We start from the raw sequence: 18999 nt of genomic DNA, 5'->3' as shown, positions 1-18999 counted from the left end.
ATAACATTAGTTGGTAATGTTTCGATAATAATCAATAAACAATGTCAGTGATCAATTACAAATATTGTTACTATAGTTACGTTACTCAAATTGAAAAGTTTTATTTATGCAAGGAATCAAATACATGTGATCACTAAGCTGAGAACATTGGGGGATTTTTAACCTTACACAATTTTCTTCACATTAATGTAGTCAATCATTGTACAACTTCAAACCATTAACAAGTGAAAACCAAAAGCACACTCACCTCCTCTTTCACCCATCATGTGAGCCATCGACATCCTTCGAGTCCAAACTGCAATAAAAAACACAACACAATACAAAATACAATACAATACAATAACCCACAACTCTCCTTAGAAATACTCCTCCCAAAATAAAATAATAATAAAATAAAACAAAAAAATTAAATAAACTCCTGCTAAAATAAGAAAAGAACAATAAATTAAAAGTATCCTCAAAGATAATATGAACAAAAATATAACTTTATAAAGGATATTATCTTCCGATGTTCTTCAAGAATAAAAGTCTCTCTCAGAAATGTCCTTCAAGATCGCAAAATCAGCAGCACAGAAAATATTCTGCAAGTTTGTGAATTGGTGATTCAAACCAACAGATAGAGATCGGTTCGCGTGGGTATATATTCATTCAGAATTCATAACACGCGTCGCTATAGCAACTAAAATGCACATGCATGTCTATGGTATTCATTCAGAATTCATAACACGCATCGCTATAGTAACTAAAATGCACGCAAGCACATCTATAGTACATGCATTCAGAATTCATAACGCCTCGTTATAGCAACTAAAATGCACGTGCATGAGTAGAGCACGTGATCACACATCAAATCGGAATACTTTATTAAATAGCTACAGATTTAATTTTGACGTTTTTTAAATGAGATTTATGGTTTCTGAACAGTCATTATTATTATTATTATTAGACAATCATTTTCGGTGGAATTATTTTTCCACCGAAAATAATACAAAAATTATTAATTGCACAAACGCGTCCACTAGACCTACAGTCTGGATTGAGTCGTTGCTTCTGTCCAAAATGCGCAAAACGGCACAAGGGAGGAAACATGTGGACATAATCTTATTATGGAGTCTATTAATTTAATTCGCCCTTTACTTTGGCAAGCCAGTTTATCTTAAATTGTTCCCAGCGTTATAGTAATTGCATTTTTACGGGTAAGAACGGATTCAGAGAGCTCTACAATTGAATTATCACTAGTAAAAATACAATTACGACTAACACTGGGAACAATTTAAGATTGCTCATTTGATATGACAAAAAAGTTGTTTAATACACCAGCTTCCATGACTCATAGCTTTAAAGTTTGAAATTTTAAAAATCACATCAAAGCAAAAAATAAAAGGTTCTTAAAAATCAAACTAATAATCCAGAAACAAACGGAATTCCCCATTAAACTTTTTCAAGCAATTAAATTTAAAATGAAGAGAGTCAATAGATTTAGACTCTTCTATACCTGTGGTTCTTTATAGCTAGCATCCTACATTATGAAAGTAACCCCATTTGGAGCACTGCAAATCCGGATTAGCAGAGCTCCAGCTCAAAGATAAGAAAGATTACCTGATTCTGGATAGCAAAACACGGGTTTTCCAAATCTAGACCAAACTTTTGAACAACTGGGTCCTGGACCGGCTTGAGAAGGATTGTTCTCGGGTACTGTGCTCTGTCAAAAGCTTTTCTTGGTGCATTCAGTTAATTTTTCCTCATTGAAATGCAAGTTTTATACGTTTTAAAGTATAATTTAAACATGTAAAATCATCATGTGCAGTACATGAGGTAAAATATAATGCCTAATATCTATCTAAAATATAAGTCACTTACTACCGGTATTCACTTTTTTATTGAACTGAAACTCAACATTACATTTTCAATCATGCAGATGTTCAGAAAAAGAGCTTGAACAAGGACATAAATAATAGAAAATGTATTTGATTTTTTTTTTCACTGCTAAAATATACCATGTTTAAGTGCCATTTTTTGTTTCTGTTTTGCAATATTTTTACAATAACACGACAGTGGGACAGGTATCTCACTGTAACTTCTACAATGGTGAACAATCTGAAGGTATAATGAGCGACAGGACCAGAATGAACAGAACTCAAGAGATTAAAGGCATTCAACATACATTCCTAAGTTCTAGGAGAACATTTATGCAAGAAAGCATTAGACTTTAGGTGAAAATCATAACGCAGAGAAAACGCAGCTTTACAGTTCAAAAGATACTCAGCGAAAGGGCAAAAGATTTACCAATAATCTTCTGAATCTCCATCCAGTAAACTCTGATCATATCACAATCCCAGAATACTTGCATTTGTGTGCCCTTAGATAATGTAAATTGAACATGACAGTTTTTATTGATAAAATGACAAAATAATGAAATCTAATTCAAGACAAATTGACACACTTAAAACACATATTACCATGTCTTTATTTAACACTTTTAAACATTTAACCAATAAACTTTAAAATGATCTGAGAATATAATACAATAAAAGACTTTCACAATAGAAAACACTTCATGGTTTGTGTACAAATGTTTCCAAACATCAGTGAAACCTGAACCAAAAAGTGAAAATTCATGATGGAATTTAATAATGGTGCAAAGAGTGATTAATGGTAAAAACCTAAACAACCACAACAAAACCAACACTGTATTAATGGTCTGATTGTCATAAAGAAAATGAACCATTTCTGTTCACTGTGTGAAATGCCAAATACATTACATGAATAAAATGACAAAAAGCTGAACTCCTCCTGCACTCAATTGAAGGGTTTGACAATTTTCATGGAGATGAAGTTCTGAAAATAAATAAATACGAAATAATTAGCATTGTACATCTTAAGTCTAAACATCATCTTTGTGAAAGGATTGATGAAGTGTGTCTTTACTGGTAATGAATACAACAAGATCCCAATGAATAATAGCACTAAAGGTGCCTTTACACAGCCGAGTTAAGGCGGCTCTAAAGCGGGTCTGTGTCTGCTCAAAATTCTGTGTAAAGACGCAAAGCAGACTTAAAATATGCCGGGTCTGACCCACCTCGGCCCAAAGGCGATGTAGAAACGGTTTTGATTCAGCGTAAATGAACGCGAACTTGTGCCGCCTTAAACCACATCATTGTCGTGACAACCGCCAGTCAGCCAGGGCTGCGTTTCCCAAAAGCATCGTAAGCCTAAGTTGATCATAAAAACAATCGTACGAGTGATCTTAATATTAAGGTCTGTTTCCCAAAAGCATCGTAACTAGGGCCGGGACTTTAACGCGTTAATTAAGATTAATTAATTACGGGACTTTAACGCGTTAATTAATTACGCAAAAAAATAAATAACAATTTTAACCACACTTATTTTTGCACTGCGGAACGTTTTTCAATGAATGGGATTCGACGGACTGATTATACTGAAACACCAACTAGCGCGCATGAGTCACGACAACAACAAACCATAGTGAACATGAACGAAGAAGCTGATGAGACCGCTTTGCTTGGCCCCGTGGATGGAAAATTTTGTTTTAAAAAACGAAAGGATGGAAGCGTCGACAAGAGCATGGTTGTGTGCAAGCTATACAACAAGGAATTTGCGTATCACCGCAGCACATCGAGCCTCAAATATCACAAATATGCTTTTGCTAAACTTAATGGCAAACATTGCACTGGTCTGCTGGACTGAAATAAATAAACAATATTTTGTTGATTAAGCTTATGTATTCAGTCATTATTCAATGGTATACTAAAATCCATGTGAAAAATTACTTCTCACTGTTCTCAGGTCAAATATTTTTATGCGATTAAAATGCAATTAATTTCGATTAATTAATTACAAAGCCTCTAATTAATTAGATTAATTTTTTTAATCGAGTCCCGGCCCTAATCGTAACTTAAGTAGCACTTGAAAATGATCGTAGATCTACGAGTGCTCTGGAGTAATTGTAAAGCTCTAAGAAGAGAGAGTTATGAGGTCACCTACAGGACAACCGGCAGATTACACCTTTAACTTTACTCAAGTGCATTGTGATAATGCTGCAGTGCCCTCTTCCTTTTTGTCAGGCTTGCAAACTCCTGCCATTTCTTGCAGACCTCTTTACCCGATCTTTGAACTAATAATTTAACTTTTAACTTTTAATTTGGTAGCAATGTCCTCTCAGATGTTTTGTTTCTCTTTGTTTGTACGATGCCCTTTAAATCTGTTGAAAATAATATCTTTTCCCGCTCCACCTCCTCTAAAAGGATATTGATTTCGTCTTTTTGAAAGGTATCATTTTTGTTTCAGCCATTTTGTCAGCGCCTCAGCCTGTAGGTAGTTGCTTTATAGACGTGTTTTGATTGCTAATCCACATTAGATGACAATTATTAGGTGAACCGTTCAGAGGAAACGATTCCATAAGGTTACATTACAGCACTTCGCAAATGGACGGCGACTCTTGAGGAACACTTAAGCCTAGTTCACACCGCCCGATTTTTGGCCCGATTTTGAGTCGCCGACAGGTTTTGCGAAATCGCCGACAAATGCCCGAGATCACAGGCAAATCGGTGCTCTAGCACGCGAGTGACAATCACACAGTGTGCAGAACACAATCCTGACTCCCTCTGTCTCTTCAACAATTTCTTCCGTCATAATCTTTTTTCTTTTTCTCCACAAATCAGCGCACATACAATTTGAAGCAAACTTTTTGCAGTTTATCGTTTTTAATAACAATTTTAATAAAAGTTTAATAAAAAAAATCAAAAAATGAATTAAGACAGCGTTTGTAACTTTTGAAGTGCATAAACAATATGTTCCCAGAATCCACGGCCTTTGTTGTTATTGTGACATAAAAGTAGAAAGTTTATAGTTTATAATTAGGCTATGTATTGCACCTAGGCTATCTGTAGCCTATGGCAAAAAATTACAGAGCGAGTTGTTCCCGCTGTCCTAAAGGAACAAAATGCGGCGGCGCTTAATTTCGTTGGACAAAGGGTTAAAGAAAACGTAGCCAACAATGTCATAGTTAGGCTATGTTTAAATATTAGCCTATAACATTATTTTTTAATTAAATAGCCTAACTGTCTGTAGGCTATATAGGCCTATTTAATAAATAAGAAGCGAACCAAAATCGTCGGTATGGATTGACGTGTGTAACGTTTTTCTGTTCACAATTAAACAGAATTGTCCAATATTCGAGCTCATGTTATACGAGCTGAGAACTAAACTTTGTTTTGGGGAAATATTACATTCCTGACCACTTTTACAGTCTATGGGCTCAGAGAGATAGGCTGTGCAGCCTGATGCTATAATGGAGAGTCCGCGCTCTTCTTTGGTCAGAACCACGGAGAACGACCGCGGACAGGTCCGTCCTACGCACCGAGACTTTTCACAATGCAACAACATATTTAAAGAGCATTAAGCTATAAAATATCTATTATGTAAAGGGAGGGGAAGCAGCCGCAGCGAGCGCAGACACAGAGCGGCCAGAGAAACGGAGGAGCGACTGCAGTATGGCGTTTGTGGAAAACTGCGGAAAAACTGCGGAAAAAGAGCGGGTGTTGAAACCTGTCACCGGAAGAAGTGTGGGTGTATCCTCCACGGATGCGACACCCCTGAACATTTGTTGTGACTGCTCTAAAGTGACTTTCTTTTAAAGTCCACTTTTAATCCTGCGGTAATCTACCCGTAATAATGTTAAAAATACTTTATTTATAGCATTGTCAATCAAGCACAATTTTATTAAGAAATATAAAATAACTATAGAATACCGTAGCCTAAAATAGAAGAATTGCAGAATTACAGTAGGCTAGACCAGTGGTTCCCAAACCTGTCCTGGAGGACCCCCAGCACTGCACATTTAGTATAGCTGTGTCTCATTTCAGAAGGCTGCGTCCTCCGGAGGTCGCATTTGAAGGGTGCATACGTCATAAGGCCGTCTCATTTCAAAAAAGTGAGAAAGACTCTCCAAATGCGACCTTCGAATGCGTCCTTCTTTCACAGGAATTCGGAGTGTGCACGAGGAGTATCCTTCACGGCTGGAGATAACCCACAATTCTTTGCGTCTCCGTTAACAACCGTCATTTTTTTTTTAAATATATATATGAAAAAACGGCACCACCGCCAGATATACATGCGAGCGTAGGTGTGGTGTTTAAATTAAGTAGTTCAAGCTTTTTTTGTTGTTTTTTTTAAGTTCTATTACCTCAAACAGATAGTTTTGGTAAACAGGATTACAACTGTTTAGTGCATTTTAAACGTTTAGAACAGTACATTGCTGTCAAGACAAGAAACACTTCATAGTCATTTTCAAGTTATAAATAATTTTCATTCATATAACTGGCGTGAGAGCGCAACGAGGCTGAACTTGTTGGCATAGCAACGTGATACTTCCTGCCTGTGTGTCCTACGAAGGACGTCTCGTTTAATTCTGATTGAGGACACTTCGTATACTGCATCCTACACAGGACGTGTCCTCCGGAGGACGCAGCCTTCGAAATTTGACGAAATGAGACACAGCTTATGTCTCCCTCATCAGACACACCCACTTCAGGTCTTGCCATCTCTACTAATGAGCTGATGAGTTGGATCGGTGTGTCTGATGAGGGAAACATGCAAAATGTGCAGTGCTGGGGGTCCTCCAGGACAGGTTGGGGAACCACTGGGCTAGGCCTACAGAATTATGACAAACATCAAAAGCGCTATATAGCAAGCAGAACAAAATTATTTAAAACTCTGTATTTTTATTTTTGGCCTATTTTTAGACATTATTTGTTTTAAATTAATTTATAAAACTTTGTTAAAACTGTTAAAACTTAAAAACTTTTTTTTTAAATAATGTTCAAGGCATTGTTACCCGCGATTTTAATTCCTGTGTAAATGCATTTATGCCGCTTCAGAGAAGGATTAAACGGTCTGTGTAAATGCACATTTTTGTGATTTTATGCCGCTGCAGAATCGGTTTCTGTGCCGCGTTTGCTGTGTAAAGATGCCTTAACTGTCCAATACCCACAACGTATTGTAACGTTAACGTTAGTTCATTTTCCACAGCTGCTTAACGTTGTTACAAAAGTTAATGTTATGCCTAGCTTGGAACAATACTACATAAAGTTTAAACGACACCAACAACAAATATAAGTTGATAATTCAATAAATTAAACTGAAACAGTAACAAATACATAGAGCATCTTCACAAATATCAGCTAAATTTGAGAACATACACGACGGTTAATGCGACGGGTCTGACAGACGAGTCAGATAGCACCTAAAATACAATACCAAATTAACGCTCTAAAACAGGTTATGTGACAAAAGAAACAAAATACAATTCTTAATGTTTACCTCAGAAGCGGGAGGTTTATCCTACTCCGAAATCTGACTGAAAGTGATGATGATCCATGCATGTAATGGCGATTAGTGTGTGTAAAGAAATTTGTTTGCCCCGCTGACTGAGGTTCTTGCTCCCACAATGCAACGCAACTGAAAATATGGAAAAAGACCTGTAAAACACAAATACGGAAAATTCCTTCAATGCTGTAAATGCATTTATGCCGCTTCAGAGAAGGATTAAACGGTCTGTGTAAATGCACATTTTTGTGATTTTATGCTCCTGCAGAATCGGTTTCTGTGTAAAGATGCCTTAAGACTAGCACAACCAGGCCGATGAACAGCCACTTAAATTTGCGCCACACTATGAATGTGCACGTCTTGCATGGACTTGTGAACCAAAAGAACGAGGTTTCAGGTCGCCTGAGAGGTTTAAAAGAGAAACAAATCTTGTAATCATCTTCTGTTAACACACAGAACAATAAACTTATTTAAGTGAGAGTTCGATTACTTGGGAGGATGGAGTTTTGGATTCATATTGGGCTCATCTCTGCCTTTTCCAGCAGGTCTCTCATCCGCTTCCTTCTCATTCACAATCTCCAAAGTCAGCTCCACCTTTCCCTGAAAAAAAAAAACGATAAAAAAGGCCCAATTAAATCAAGCTCAACATGAAATGACATCCACAACCCATTTGATCAAACCAGGTGAAGCGTATTCAAAGGGGTAATTCACTGCTGGCAAAATGGGATTTAAATAAAAGTTGGCTGCCTATGCAGTAGAAAGGCTTTTAGGCAAACAAGTCAGAAAACTTCAACACCCATAATGCACTGGGCATGTTGCAGTCCAAAGCCACTCCCGATCTGCTCCTACTAAGTCAAATTCTGCCTTGCTTGAGAAGGAAATACTTTTGAGCAAACTTTTAGTAGCCTCTCGCGGAGAAATCACAACACATGAACACAGCTCATACAAAGAAACTCAGTGACATACACGGTTAAAATTAATTACAAATTGAGGAGTTTTTATATTTATAATATATATATTTATGAATCTATTAATCTGTACAGTGAAAACTAGTGTTATTTTATATTTGATAACTTTATTAGATGTATTTTGTAGGCCATTACCTGAACAGTAATGTTAGACCTTCCTGAGATTTAAGCACTGTATTTCATTTGTTTGTTTTATTGTCTATTTATTGTATGTATTTTACCATTTGTCCGACTGGATATGGCGAATGTTTAATCTATCAACAAGCTCCGTTTCACCTTCGTTGCTCTGGTTGGTTTTAGCGCTATCCAATCGTTTAAAAACATTTTAAAATGCTACTGGTCTGAAACTTTTGACCGGTAGTTTAGCCTATGTATGTATTTCCTTCACATTCATGTTAAAAATAATACTAGGACATAGTATGACGAGACATAGTATGAGGAGATTTAATGTTAATGGACACAAAAACTGTAGTTTACTATTACTTCAACTATACAATTTTTTATTATTTTAAAAATATATTAATGAATGTGTAACATGTTGTAAAGTGTTTCCCATTTGACTGTATATTCAGTCATATTATTTCTTTCACGTTCATGTTCAAGGCCTTGAACAAGTGAAACATGTTTTTCTGCACGAAAACATATAGGGAAAATAATAGTTTTAAAACATATTTAAATGGCTGAACTTGTGACTCTTATGCCCATATCATGGCATTTCTGCAGAAAGACTCGATAGGATTAGTCTTGTCATCCATGAAAACGAAATTAATATGTTGTATTAATTAATAATTGTTTAGCTTTCATGATAAAACGTGAATTCACTCACCACATCAGGATTGTCTTATTGGCTTAAATGCATGTTTCAAGGATATGAAAAGAAAAGTATGGTGACTTTATTAAAAAGTATTGTTGTTAAATATTTTAGACATCGTTCCGATTAATATCCATGTGAAAACTGCCGTAAAAAGCTTATATTTAACGAAAGAAAATCACGCGTGTGGGTAGCGCTGCTCACTTCCGGTTATGTGGACGACGTGGTTCTGAAACTGTTGCGTGCTGTAGCGCGTTCTTCATCGCGTCACTCAGCTCGCTCTAATCCGGTGTCATGACTAATCCTGTCTGCCTATGAAATTGTGTCCGCTGGTAGAGGTTTTAAATCGCTGATCAAAAGTTGTTATACGTGGTTCTGGACAAGCAATTGTTTAAAAATAAACGATGAATTCATTGCCATTCTACACACATACACACGCAAAACATTTATTTGAAATATGTAATTGATTGCTAATTATTTTGACTGATAAACTAAGTACGTTACCAGTACAAAATCATGACATAGTAATGTACCTATAATGTAAATAATAAAGAATAAATAAAAAAACCCAGCAACAGAACAGGTGCACAAAATAAATAGATTATATACGAGATATGCTTATATATCTTATCATTAAAGACTATTTTAACACAATTTAAACAGCAAAAATCAAAACGCGATTTTGTAAGAATTGTAATCAGGCTCTGAACAGATTACCTATTAAAATTTCTTTCAGCCAATAGAATCGCTCTGCGGGTCCCGTATGTGTAATTTAACCTCTTAAACTCCGTGGACTATGTACAGGGACGGGAATGACATATACTTTCCATTTTAAATGTCTGTGGAAGAGCTATGATGTCAAGATGATTTGAAAGCTTAGAGTCTCTACTTTCTGGAGATATGCATCACTTTGACATTTGTTTTACACAAAGTAATGTACACTAAATTACTCTGGTACCATTTCCGGCTGGATTTAGCCTACCCAAATTGAAAAGCCTCCCATACACACATACAGTGGTCAAGGTTCAAAATGTTGGTGTCATTTTACAGGAAACCCTTTAAAGTTACATAAAACACTGCTAAAAGTCATAAACATGTAAGTATATGTTGAAAGCTGTTATAACCCCCCCAAAATTATGTGCTTTTAGATTTTATTATATAAATAATTTTTTGAAAGTGTGTAACTCAAGCCCTGTGTGCTCTAGGACCCTGCAGACAGTTTGGGCTGCTTCCAGCATATATAATTAATTTAATGACACTGGGATATTGCATTTATATCACTATATATGGTGGTGGAGGGGGGTAGCAGGGTCGGGGGAGGGCGGAAAAGGGGGTCATCCCTTCAGATCTATTTGAATAAATCTTGCATACAACATGACACAGACAAACTTATTTTTTCCTCTATTTTCTGGAATTTAGTGGAAATAGCCCAAACTGTCTGCAGGTTCCTAGAGCACACAGGGCCTGACTTACACACTTTCAAAAATGAATTTATGGGGGAAAAAATCAAAAAGCGCCTACTTTTGGGGGGGTTATTACAGCTTAGACAACATATACTTCCATGTTTATGACATTTAGCCGTGTTTTATGTAACTTTAAAGGGTTTCCTGTAAAATAACACCAACATTTTGAACCTAGACCACTGTATGTGTGTATGGGAAGCTTTTCAATTTGGGTGGGCCAAATCCTGGCGGAAATCCCAAAAGATGTCCCTGAGTGTAATTTAAACTACAGTGATAAAACACCACTCTGCCTCTTTTCATTTTCATTTAAAACAATCTTAAACATATTAATAACCACACAGATGTGGTTCAGGTAAAGCGTACCTTTATTATCTTCACTGCATGTATATTTATAACAAAACAAAATATAAAAAACAACGCTGCCGCTTTTTGTTTACTTTTTTTATTAAAAAATATTTGAAATATTAATATGTGGTTCAGACAATAAGTGTGCATATATCAATGCAATAAATTAAATATGACATAAAAAAGCAACAACTGAGTCTTAAATGTCAGTTTATGTAAGATCAAATAGCCATTATAAAGGTATATGAAGCTATACAAGAAATAAAGCAAACAATCCAGTCAAACGACAAGGTAAAATGACAAGTTCAAATATTCCAGCCGCTGTGAGTAAAGATCGGTCGTATATAAGGCGCTATATAAATAAAGATGACTTGTCTTGACGTTTAAAATCAAAGCAAATGTGGCTGTGATGATTGATGACTTCTTCCCAGTCTTGCAGTCTCTCGTGTTCTTGCTCAGACGTGGACAGGCTCTGAGTTCCCAGTCAGGTTGGGGTTGGACATCAGGCTTCGGCTCAAGTCTCGAGCTCAAGCCCTCCACCAAGGACAGCAAGTATGTTGTTTCCTATTCAATACAAAGATTATATGAACAAATCAACTCATGAATGATTTTTAGAGTTTATTACACTGTATATTTTCCTGTTTATTACCGTAAAGCCGCTTTGAAATGATCTGTATTGTATAAAGCACTTTATAAATGAAGGTGACTTGACTATAACAAGAACGCAACTGTGAAATAAGACAACTGATAATAATCCTACTCTGTCTGTTACACTTCCTCACACCTGCTGAAATCACTGATCGAGTGAATCTCCTGAACTTCTCCAATCTACAGTAGGTCATCTCATCCATTTATGTTGTGACATCTGCTCTAACGTCGGCCGTTTAGTTGGATCCCGGGCTAGGCACTGGCTAATCAGATCCCTGTATTCTGTACAAATTTTAATAAGGAGTTAGTCATGCATCTCTGAAAACAGCATCTAAAACATGATTATTATACTGTAAAATGTTCTTTAGCTTTACTTTAAAAGTGAAGTATGTAGTTTCTGTGACACTACAAAATAAATTACAAAATAAATCATATTTTCGTCAAATCATTACGTCTTCCCCAACATCACAAACACAGCTCTCGTTTAAGGTTCAACATATTAGGAATACTTTTGGCTGTGTTGCATTTGTCTTTATTAAAATGTATCTTTCTGAACGGGAGCATGACTATGATATATCATCAGCTCTGTTTCTGTTCAGTTTTCTGTGTTGGTTGATTGTTTGTATTATTCTATATTTTTACTTGTTATTCGTTTTTTTGTTATTTTTTCCCTTTTCCCAAAGTGCTTGTTGCACTTTGAGATTCTTCGGAATGAAAAGTTCATTATAAATAAAATCTATTATTATTATTATTATTATTGAAGCGTGCTTTGTATCACAATGCTTTGTTCACTTTGACATGTTCGTGACCTGTTTAAGGTATAAATGCAGCGAATTTTGGCTTTCACTTCTTAAGCTAAATTTCTTTTCCCATGGCTCCGCCTGCTACATTAGCCACGCTCCAAACTCTCGCTATACATTGAGCTATATATAAAAAATCTTACATACTTCATCTTTAACTGTTTCTGTTCAGAGCCTTTGCTTTGCTTTGTGTGTGTGTGTGTGTGTGTGTGTGTGTGTGTGTGTGTGTGTTATCAATGTTGTCAATATGATTCACTCACGTTTGGATAAGTTGTAGTACATAAATGGAATTTTGGCTCGTCTGATATCTTCCGAATTGGCAAAAGGATGATATACGTGCACCATAGTGTACAACAGCACTCCTAGAGCCCAGACATTTGCTGGTATGGCGTGGAAACGAGGTTCTGTTAAGACTTCAGGTGGATAGTAATACGGCAGTCCTGTAAAGAAGAAATTTGCACATTGATGAGCTTTTTTTTAAGTATTAAATAATAATAAGTCACTACATTCAGGTTTTCACACTCTCAAAATGCTCACCAATGTATGTTTTGCTCTCGTAGCCATCATTACTAAATAGCTGACCGCAGCCAAAGTCGATCAGCTTGAGCTCCAACGTCCTTTCATTTACGAGGAAATTCTGCGCATGAATGTCATTATGAAAAACACCATGCTCGATGCAGACCTGTACTGCCAGCAGAGCCTGTCGCATGATGAACCGTGCTGTGGGTTCATAGATGGGTTTGCGAACGATGTAGTCCCGCAAGCTCATGCAAGGCTCGGGGAACTCCATAACAAGAGTGAATTTTCCAGGATGTTCAAACCACTCGTAGAGCTGTATGATGAGCGGGCTTATGGGTTTTCGCCTCATCATCAGCAGCAGCGCCACTTCTGTAACGAGAGGTTTGGGATGCCCAGGCTAGAGAAAAAGAGTAATCAGAAGGTTAGCTGAGTAAAAATCTGAAGAAAACATATCAAAGTATCTTTGAAAAAGTCCTTTTTTTAAAAGTATATTTTTAGAAGTTATTTGGTGCCTCTAGGCTTATTTGTCAATCACTTTTACACTTAATGCTTTCTACGGGTGTATTAACTACAGTAATCTGCACTGAAACGACTAAATACATATTCAGGTTTTGGCCAACTTACAATATAAAGATAACGATTGTTTTCAATCTTGCTTAACTGCTTGATGGCAACCTGCAACAAAAAAGAAAGTTAGTTTTAAATGTTTTGATGCATTCAAGAGCAAAATGTTTGAACAATTCAGTCAGATTTACCTTTTTGCCATCAGATTTGCGTGTTCCCTTGTACACGCTGCCAAATCCTCCGGATCCAAGCATCGCTCCCACATTATAGAGAGACTCAAAAGACTCTGAAAAACAAACAGAAAAATATGAAATATATGACCTAAACATTTTTTTTAAAAATATTTCCTCAAAAGCCATGAGCATTATTTTCAATGAAAAACAAGATGACAATACTGTTTAAAATGATGTTGGAGAAATAATGATCAGCGATTTACCATCATTTGGCTTGACGGCGGAGTGATCTGACGCAGATGATGATGGCTCAGGATCAGGGGAAAAAGGCTCCACAACATCCACAGCACTACTGAGACAGCAGCAGACAGGACTCTTCAGAGCCTTCCATACCCTCGTGAAGAAAGAACGAATTCTTTTCCATTTCCCACATCCTGGAGGATTTTCTGAAATTAAGATTTTCATTTGAATGATGTCAAATTAAGCAACGATATAATGACATGACTTACATTTTACTTTTAAATTCTCATCTGTAATGTTATAAATCCAAAGTAATGGAAATACTTCCAAGCTATCCTCCTGACTTCTAGATAATGCCTGCATAAATGTCCCAAAATCTTATTTTACAAATATTAGTGGTCACAATATAGTTATTGTTCTTGCTTTATCTGATCTTTTTGGCTTCATTTGACCAAATCAGTTCTGGTAATGGCAAATATAATATATTTATGTTATATTAAATACAATATATTTAAATAAACGTTAATTTTGAAATGCATAGCTGTGTGTTATTTATCCCATAACCGACTCTGTAATATGACAGCCAGTTTGACAATGTTCTGTGTATTTGACAATTCAAAAGCAAAAAGTCTTAAAATAGAATTCTACTCTGGATTGTTTGCCGTCTGAGAAGCGGCTTTCTGTGCGCATGTTTCGGGTGTGTGTCAGACAGCACAAGTACCACTGAGTTCATGGCTTATTGAGAATTAGATTTTGAATGTTCTGAAAATGTTAGACGAATGTCCAATTAAAATATTTCTTAAAAAATTTTTTTTTTTAATTCAGCGAAGTTGTGCTGAGCAACAGTAAATGTGAACGGACATTACCATGATAAAAACTTGAAGCAGTTATGCATGAATTATCAAAATCTCTGTCTGTACACTTTACACTGGCCAGCCTTATTTCAGTCTCACCTGTTGAGGTCTTGTTCAGGGGAGAAGCCTCCATGGCACCCTGAACATTTCGGGCATTAGAAGTCCCCGTTGGCTCGACAGGAACTGGACTGGGCAGCGGAGGGCACGACCAATCAAAGCTGTCAGACCTGCCCTGTCCGCTTCGGCTGTCCAATCCATCGCCACTCCACCTCCAAATGACGTTGAATGAGCCTCTGCTGCTCAGGGACAAGGATGACATGATGCCCAGCGAAGAATCTGTGGAAGCAGTTCTTCTGGATCCGAAATGGCCTGAGTCGGGAAAATTTCAGACATCAAATCAGCCATTGAAAACAGAAATAGAAACGGAGCCATAACTTCTTTATTAAAAGCCTATTCTTACCAATGCAAGAGCATTTAGATGAAGATGAAGATGAGGAGAATGGATGTTCATCATCATCTGAGCTCTGTTGGCTGCCGCTCTGCAGCGTCCTGTCAGCCTGACCTGTGGACACAGAAACAGAAAACTCAGACAGAGACAGAGGTGCTAAATGTCTACAACTGAATTCTCACTGGTAAAAAGGCCATTATGACTAGTAACACTGAGAACAATTTAAGATTGCTAATATTAAAATTGCTAATTTAATCTTAAATACTATCTTTCTTAAAAAAACGTTTAACAGATTATTTAAATTAACAGTTTAGCTAATCTGTCATGTGCCGATCCGGACTGAAATATTACGGAGGTAGAAGTGTTAGGAATATTGTATGGTAATAAAACAAAATGATCCAAATAAAATGATCTTTAGGCTATATGAATAAAATAAAACTTCAAAACTTTACCTTCACTTTTCCGATGGATTCTTTAAAATCAAATCAAAGAAATACATCTGAATTAAACGCCTATATTTTTGGACTGAAGGGGTGTCGATAAACTGAATGAATTGATTGTAGCTACTCAGTTAGCTTAAGGGCTATGATGAATAATTAAAGCTTTGCAGATTAACAATTCCACAAATTATAAAAACGTGAATTTAAAGGTGAAGTATCTAATTAAATTTCTGGCAAAAAATAAAAAAAATTCCCCCGCAAAACTTTGTTCTCAAATTGTTCATGCTAAAAACATCAGTATTGCGTGACTCCATGTATTTAGCGTGTATTAGCGTTTCCTGCAGGTTTTAATTTCTGTACAGACGAATCTTTTACTTTAGACTACGGGTGAATCTCCAGTTGTCACTGATGATTGCCGTTTGGACCTTTCTGGATTAAAATCTGCCATCAAAATGACAAGTTGAATTATTCCAGCCGCTGTGAGTAAAGGCTATAAATGATCCGCCACCTGCAGCATCCTCACATGCGATACTACTACTAGCCGGACTCCTTCTTTATACAGATGTGACGTAATGACGCAACGACATGCTCGAATTTCCAGCGGAAACCCACCAGTACCACTCAAATTATAAAACATTATTACAAGCTCACCGCTGTGAATCGGACTACGGTAAGAAGATCATTTTGAACACTGGCTGGTTATGAACTTGCTCAAAAAATGATTTTGTTCTATTGAGAACATTTTGCTAACATTACCATTAAATTAGGAAAGCGTTATTTCTAAATGTTCCCTGAATGTTCAAAACGTCCAGTTTTTTTCAATATTTCAAAAATGCTTTTCTCTTGGTTAAAGGAACATTCTATTTTATACTTTTTTCATTATGGGAACGTTACTTTCAAATTTTCTCTGAATGTTCTGACGAATTTCCAATACAAATATTTTTTCTTAAAAAAAAAGAAAATTTCAGCGAAATTGTGCTGAGCAACAGTAAATGTGAACGGACATTACCATGATAAAAACTTGAAGCAGTTATGCATGAATTAGCAAAATCTCTGTCTGTACACTTTACACTGGCCAGCCTTATTTCAGTCTCACCTGTTGAGGTCTTGTTCAGGGGAGAAGCCTCCATGGCACCCTGAACATTTCGGCCATTTGAAGTCCCCGTTGGCTCGACAGGAACTTGACCTGGCAGCGGAGGGCACGACCAATCAAAGCTGTCAGACCTGCCCTGTTCGCTTCGGCTGTCCAATCCATCGCCACTCCACCTCCAAATGACGTTGAATGAGCCTCTGCTGCTCAGGGACAAGGATGACATGATGCCCAGCGAAGAATCTGTGGAAGCAGTTCTTCTGGATCCGAAATGGCCTGAGTCGGGAAAATTTCAGACATCAAATCAGCCATTGAAAGCAGAAATAGAAACGGAGCCATAACTTCTTTATTAAAAGCCTATTCTTACCAATGCAAGAGCATTTAGATGAAGATGAAGATGAAGATGAGGAGAATGGATGTTCATCATCATCTGAGCTCTGTTGGCTGCCGCTCTGCAGCGTCCTGTCAGCCTGACCTGTGGACACAGAAACAGAAAACTCAGACAGAGACAGAGGTGCTAAATGTCTACAACTGAATTCTCACTGGTAAAAAGGCCATTATGACTAGTAACACTGAGAACAATTTAAGATTGCTAATATTAAAATTAAATGTTCCCTGAATGTTTAAAACGTCCATTTTCAAAAATATTTTTTTTCTTGGTTAAAGGAACATTGTAGTTTATACTTTTTCATTATGGGAACTTTACGTTTGAATGTTCTCTAGATGTTTGAAAAAGTTAGACAAATGTCCAATTCAAATCTTTTTTTTTTTTTAACTAAGAAAATCAGCAAAATTGTGCTGAGCAACAGTAAATGTGAACGGACATTACCATGATAAAAATTTGAAGCAGTTATGCATGAAATATCAAAATCTCTGTCTGTACACTTTACACTGGCCAGCCTTATTTCAGTCTCACCTGTTGAGGTCTTGTTCAGGGGAGAAGCCTCCATGGCACCCTGAACATTTCGGCCATTAGAAGTCCCCGTTGGCTCGACAGGAACTTGACCTGGCAGCGGAGGGCACGACCAATCAAAGCTGTCCGATCCACTCCTGGATCTGGACTGACCTGAGTCTGGAAAATTTTAGACATCAAATCAGCCATTGAAATTAGAAATAGAAATGGAGCCATAACTTATTTATTAAAATACTATTCTGACCCATGCAAGAGCATTTAGATGAAGTTGAACTGAGGGGATGTTCATCATCATCTGAGCTCTGCTGGCTGCCGCTCTGCCACGCCATCTTCCTCCTGTCCGCCTGACCTGTGGACACAGAAACAGAAAACTCAGACAGAGACGGAGGTGCTAAACATCTTGGAATCGCCTGGATCTGGGTCGGGTCTGGCAGCAGATCGCGGTCATCAGAACAGAGTCTCCAAATCTCCCGACCAGCCGTCTGAGAGAAAGCAGCTCTTCTGGATCTAGAGCGGCCTGAGTCTGGAATATTTCACACATCACATAACATTAGTTGGTAATGTTTTGATAATAATCAATAAACAATGTCAGTGATCAATTACAAATATTGTTACTATAGTTACGTTACTCAAATTGAAAAGTTTTATTTATGCAAGGAATCAAATACATGTGATCACTAAGCTGAGAACATTGGGGGATTTTTAACCTTACACAATTTTCTTCACATTAATGTAGTCAATCATTGTACAACTTTAAACCATAAACAAGTGAAAACCAAAAGCACACTCACCTCCTCTTTCACCCATCATGTGAGCCATCGACATCCTTCGAGTCCAAACTGCAATAAAAAACACAACACAATACAAAATACAATACAATACAATAACCTACAACTATCCTTAGAAATACTCCTCCCAAAATAAAATAATAATAAAATAAAACAAAAAAATTAAATAAAACTCCAAACTCCTGCTAAAATAAGAAAATAACAATAAATTAAAAGTATCCTCTAAGATAATATGAACAAAAATATAACTTTATAAAGGATATTATCTTCTGATGTTCCTCAAGAGTAAAAGTCTCTCAGAAATTTCCTTCAAGACCGCAAAATCAGCAGCACAGAAAATATTCTGCAAGTTTGTGAATTGGTGAATCAAACCAACAGATAGAGATCGGTTCGCGTGGGTATATATTCATTCAGAATTCATAACACGCGTCGCTATAGCAACTAAAATGCACATGCATGTCTATGGTATATTCATTCAGAATTCATAACACGCATCGCTATAGTAACTAAAATGCACGCAAGCACATCTATCGTACATATGCATTCAGAATTCATAACGCGTCGTTATAGCAACTAAAATGCACGTGC

General features: G+C 36.8%; 1 protein-coding gene and 1 long non-coding RNA gene across 2 annotated transcripts; both read right to left on the bottom strand.

Moving 5' to 3' along the window:
• Positions 1–2518: 2518 nt before the first annotated feature.
• On the bottom strand, positions 2519–9346 carry LOC137038098 (uncharacterized). The gene is made up of 4 exons (XR_010897377.1): positions 9142–9346; positions 7838–7947; positions 7342–7479; positions 2519–2838 (listed from the first exon to the last, which is right to left on the bottom strand). It is a non-coding gene; the product is annotated as an uncharacterized lncRNA (long non-coding RNA).
• A 1720-nt stretch (positions 9347–11066) lies between these two features.
• LOC137038358 (uncharacterized) lies at positions 11067–17660 on the bottom strand. The gene is made up of 11 exons (XM_067412845.1): positions 17627–17660; positions 17078–17185; positions 16717–16986; positions 15193–15294; positions 14832–15101; positions 13902–14084; positions 13657–13751; positions 13526–13576; positions 12920–13298; positions 12643–12822; positions 11067–11498 (listed from the first exon to the last, which is right to left on the bottom strand). Exons 1-11 carry the CDS (start codon positions 17658–17660, stop codon positions 11449–11451), a joined length of 1722 nt encoding a protein of 573 aa, XP_067268946.1. The 3' UTR covers positions 11067–11448.
• Between the last annotated feature and the right edge of the window lie 1339 nt (positions 17661–18999).

The sequence above is a fragment of the Pseudorasbora parva genome, chromosome 13 (assembly GCF_024679245.1).
Source record: "Pseudorasbora parva isolate DD20220531a chromosome 13, ASM2467924v1, whole genome shotgun sequence".
NCBI classification, from domain to species: domain Eukaryota; kingdom Metazoa; phylum Chordata; class Actinopteri; order Cypriniformes; family Gobionidae; genus Pseudorasbora; species Pseudorasbora parva.
Note: the sequence above shows the minus strand (reverse complement) of the source record. Positions and strands in the feature narration are given on the sequence as shown.